Source organism: Propithecus coquereli, unplaced genomic scaffold (genome assembly GCF_000956105.1).
Source record: "Propithecus coquereli isolate 6110/MARCELLA unplaced genomic scaffold, Pcoq_1.0 Scaffold59, whole genome shotgun sequence".
NCBI lineage: Eukaryota > Metazoa > Chordata > Mammalia > Primates > Indriidae > Propithecus > Propithecus coquereli.
Genome location: NW_012151840.1, coordinates 5287847 through 5292432, shown reverse-complemented (window position 1 = coordinate 5292432; position 4586 = coordinate 5287847). Strand labels below are relative to the sequence as shown.

The 4586-nt window shown below is 47.4% G+C and overlaps 1 protein-coding gene across 1 annotated transcript in view; it reads right to left on the bottom strand.

The window, feature by feature from the left end:
- Nucleotides 1-2561: 2561 nt before the first annotated feature.
- The window catches only part of TCHH (trichohyalin), a 29853-nt gene continuing 27828 nt past the window's right edge, over nt 2562-4586 (bottom strand). The window contains exon 5 of the mRNA XM_012658549.1: nt 2562-4586. This exon is cut by the window's right edge and continues 7 nt beyond it. Coding sequence (XP_012514003.1) covers nt 2796-4586 — 1791 coding nt within the window. The 3' untranslated portion in view covers nt 2562-2795.

Sequence of the window (4586 nt, the reverse complement as noted above, 5' to 3'; positions counted from 1 at the left end):
GGTGTTGCCAGGGTTGGTTTCTTCTTAGGGCCATGAGGGAAGGATCCGTTTCAGGTCTATCCTTGGCTTGTAGATGGCCATATTCTCCCAGTGTCTTCACATTATCTTCCCTGTGTGTCTGTGTCCAAATTTCCTCTTAAGGACACCGGTCATATTGGATTAGGGCCCAACCTAACAACCCCATTTTAATTTAATTACCTCTATAAATGCCACATCTCCAAATATGGTTACACTCTGAAGAACTGAGGGTTAGGACTTCAACACATAAACCTTTGCAGTGGCAGGGCAGGGCACAATTCAGCCCATAACACATGGAGACCACCTTTTCCATCACAGCATATTAAACCCTTCACTTCATTCCCCAGCAGCAGCCAAGGTGATGTTAATAGAGCTCCCAGTTTATAGTTAAGCAGGCAGTTGCTCAATAGCCTCAAAGTTCTACCCATGCAAGTATATTGTTCAGGTGGAGCAGAACGGTTGGCCTACACATTCTCCTTCTAGCATGCTAAAAGAATAGCCAGAGGGCAGGGACTGGCTGACACATTTTTTTTTTTAACTACGTGTTATTATAATTGTGATGAAATAATACTTTCTTCTTTGGAAATTGTTTTTTTCCTCTTCTTGTAAAGGGCTACAAGAAGTCTGCAGGGCTTTATTTTTTACCATAATTATTATTGTTAAAGTGTAGCTTAGCTGATGAGTGTATATTTCAATAGTATCCTGAGGCTGAGCATTTATAAGGAGGATCTCAAATGAGTGCCCACTGAAAGGATCCTCTGAGGAAAACCAGTGAGGGTCTTCTAGGGTTTCTTTGAAGATTCTTTAGGAGAAAAATAGTTTTGCAATTAGAAATCATTTGAAAGAAATGAAATTCCAGGATGGTGTCAGGAGATTCCCAGGTATGTTTTTGGTGGGCATTTAACAGTGGTATTAAAGCAAAAGAGAGAAAGAGAGAGAGAGAGGTTGTGTTCCTTGCAGAAAATGGCACCTTACTCTGTCGGAACGATACTCAGGAGCCATAGGCTTAACTTCCTTGTCTCTACCATTGACCAAAATTTTGAGTGACTATAGTTTTAGGGCATCTTCTCATCATGACCCTCACAATTAGAAATGATACTGTCGTGATCAGGGCCTTCTTGGACTTACTCCTAGTTACTAAAATGTGAATACTAAATATAGACTCCAGCAAGTGGCCTATGGGCGTTTGGATTATTAGATGATAATTTGATACTTTGGCCTAATTACTATTAAGTACCTCCTGACTCAGCCACCTCATGGATTGTGTTGCTTAAATCAACTGGTTATCTACAGTTCCTATAGTGCCAATCTAAAGTTTCAGGCCATTTACTACCACTGGCTTTTCAGACATCAGAGACCAAGAAGCTGCTGCATTTTCAGAAGGAAATATTAACAGACATTGGGAGCACCAGTATTTATCATGACTAGTGAGGCACTGAAAGAAATGGCACAGAAAGCTGTGGGGTCAAGAACAAAAACACTTGGAAAGAGAATCCCAGTGTGGGGTTGGAAATAATATAGGGTTCACCCTAACTGGGAAAAATGGTTGGGGGAAAATAGAGGATCCCCCCTTTCATATTTGGACATAGATAATGGTAACAAAATACCCTTCAGTGACTGGGAACTTATGTGAGTTTCCAGACCATTAGACCTTGAGTTATGATTGACACATAGTTAAAACAGACAAAAATAATTATTTGCCAAACATTTATTATTAATTTTTCAGACAGTCCAATTATTTCAACAAGAATGTCTCCAAGGTAGTATCAATAGGCCTCAAAGGATTGTGGGCTGATGGGTCTGTCAAAAGGCCTCTAGAAACTTGCCCTTTTGTTCACACATTTTCCCCTTTCCCTCCCCCAACATGCTCTCTGTGATCTCTTATTGGCCCTAGAGTAAGAAAAATGTTTATAGGATTTTGAGCAGCTTCCTTCTAAGTTAAAATTACTAACAAAGGTTAGTGATATTCTCAAACCCATCAAAACTTCGAGGAATAGAACTGAGTACTACACCAACTACAGCAGACATAGTTTTAAAATTTGAGCTCCTAAGCTGTTTGAGAAACACTTCACTTTTGCTTTGTGAAATTTTAAGTGTTTAAGTGGAGTATGTAAAAAAAAATCTAATTCAAATTCTAAGTCTTCAAGCTAAACCTTATTCTTAACAGATATTTCTTCCAGTTATGGGGTGATTTCACAGGGAGTTTTTCTGCAGAAGTGACCCCCTCTACCCCAGCACTATTCAAGGGTTGTAAAAATTCAGTCACTTGGAATCTGTGCTAATTATGCCACAAAAAATGAAATGCTATTTGGAGATAAAGATTTATGAAATTTAGGGCCAAGAAGAAATATCAACTTGAACATTAAAAACATCTTAACCCTCCACAAGGTGGATCAACCATTAAACAAACAGACCTACTGGTTTGAATCTCAAATTGCTGCATTAGTCTAGTTACTTCTGAAAGCAATAAATTAACGTGTTCCTCAAACAAAACTTAGATTAACTGATTTATATGTTTTTAAGAATGCAGATTTAAGAATGCACACATCTGCATCAAAGAGTAAAGACATCTTGCAGTAAAGAACTACTTCAGGAAGAATAAAATGCAAGAGTACAAAGTACATAAAATGAGTGTAGCTTAGGATTTTGGAAGAAAAGACACATTCTAACATCAAAGAATTTTCCCACAACCAGAAACATTTATCACTTGGTACCCAGAGTTTCTCATTTTCCTTTGTTGGAAGCTTTGGCAGGTGTCAGGATATTGGTAGCATCTCTTAAGGGCGGTATTGAGATCTCTGCTCTTGGATGTACTCATAGAGAGGGCTGGAGCGCACTGGGACATAGGCAAACTGACGCGTGCCAGACTCCAGAACCTGCCCACGGCCCTTGTTTCCTTGGGATTGTCTCTCCCGGACTTGGCGGCGCCTCTGCTCCTCCTCCTGCTGGCGGCGGAGCTGTTCTTCCTCCCGGAATTTCCTATCCAACTCCTGGCGACGTCTCTGCTCTTCTTCCTGCCGCAGTTTTTGTTCCTGGCGACGACTCTTCTCCCAGGCAAACTGCTCCTCTGCCAGGAACTGCCGGTCTCGCTCCTGCCGGCGCTTCTGCTCTTCCCACTCCTCAAGCCGCAGCTGCTGTTCTTCTAGGCGGAATTTTCTGTCGCGCTCTTGGCGCAGCTGTTGCTCGCGTTCCTGGCGGCGCAGCTGCTGTTCCTCCTCGAGGAACTTTCTGTCGCGTTCCTGGCGGCGCAGCTGCTGTTCCTCCTCGAGGAATTTCCTGTCGCGCTCCTGGCGGCGCAGCTGCTCTTCTCTTTCCTGGAGGAGCTGCTCCTCCTCGCGGAATTTCCTGTCTCTCTCCTGACGGCGTCTTTTCTCTTCTCTTTCCTCTCTCAGCAGATGCTCTTCCTCTTGGAACTTCCTCTCTCTTCTTTTGGCTTCCTTTTGCTCTTCTCGCTCCAGCTGTTCTTCGGCTGGATATTGCCTGTCTTGGGGCTGCCAGAGCCTCCTCCCTTGCTCTGGATCTCTCTTCTGTTCATCCAGCAGGGGCCACCGATCCTGCTGGAACTGTCTGTCCCGCACCTGGGAATCTTCCAGTGTCCGGAACTTTTCTTCATTCTCTCTACGTTTGCTGTAAACCCTGTTATTACGAACTTCAGTTTCTTTCTGTGGTTGCCACTGCCATTTCAGATCACCGCGCTGATCCTCATCCCGGAATCGCCGCTTCCTCTCCAGGCGCTGGAGCTCCTCCTCCTCCCGATGCTGGCGTCTCTTTTCCCTCTGCAGCTGCTCTTCCTCTCTCTGCAGCTCCTCTTCCTCCCAGTATTGTCTCTCCCGCTCCTGGCGCCTTCTCTTCTCTCGTTCCTCTCTCTGCAGCTGCTCTTCCTTCCGCTGAAGCTCCTCTTCGAGGTACTGCCTGTCGCGCTCCTGGCGCTGGAGCTGCTCCTCCTGCTGCAGCTCTTCTTCCTTTCTCAGCTGCTCCCGCAGGGCCGGCTTGGCGTACAGCGTGTGGCGGCGTCTCTGGCTTTCTTCCTCTAGTTGCCACCTCCATGTTTGGTCACGGCGCCGCTCCTCCTGGCGTCGCCTCCTCTCACGATCCTCCTGGAGGCCCTCCTCCTCCTGGAGCTGTCCAGCGCGCTCCCGTCGCTGCAGCTGCTGCTCCTCTCTGAGTAACTGCAGCTCCTGCTCTCTCGCGCGCCGCCGCTGCTCCTCCTCCTCCTCCTGCCGGCGGGCCTGCTCCTCCTGCTCCGGTGGTTGCTGCTCCCGCTCTTGGCGCCGCCTCTTCTCCTCGTGCTCCTGGCGACGCCTCTGCTCTTCCTGCCTGTAGGGCCCCGAGTACACTTTGCTCTGGCGTGCGTCGGCCTCGCTTTCTAGCTGCCACTGCCACCTCGGGGTGCGGCTCTTAACCCGCTCCCGGGCCTGTTTCTGCTCCTCCTCCGCCAGCTCCCGCTCCCGCCTCAGCCGCTGCTCGAGCCTCTCCTGCTCGCGCTTCAGCCGCTGCTCGCGCCTCTCCTCCTGCTCCAGCCTCTCCTCGTCCTGCTCGCGCTTCAGCCGCTGCTCGCGCCTCTCCTC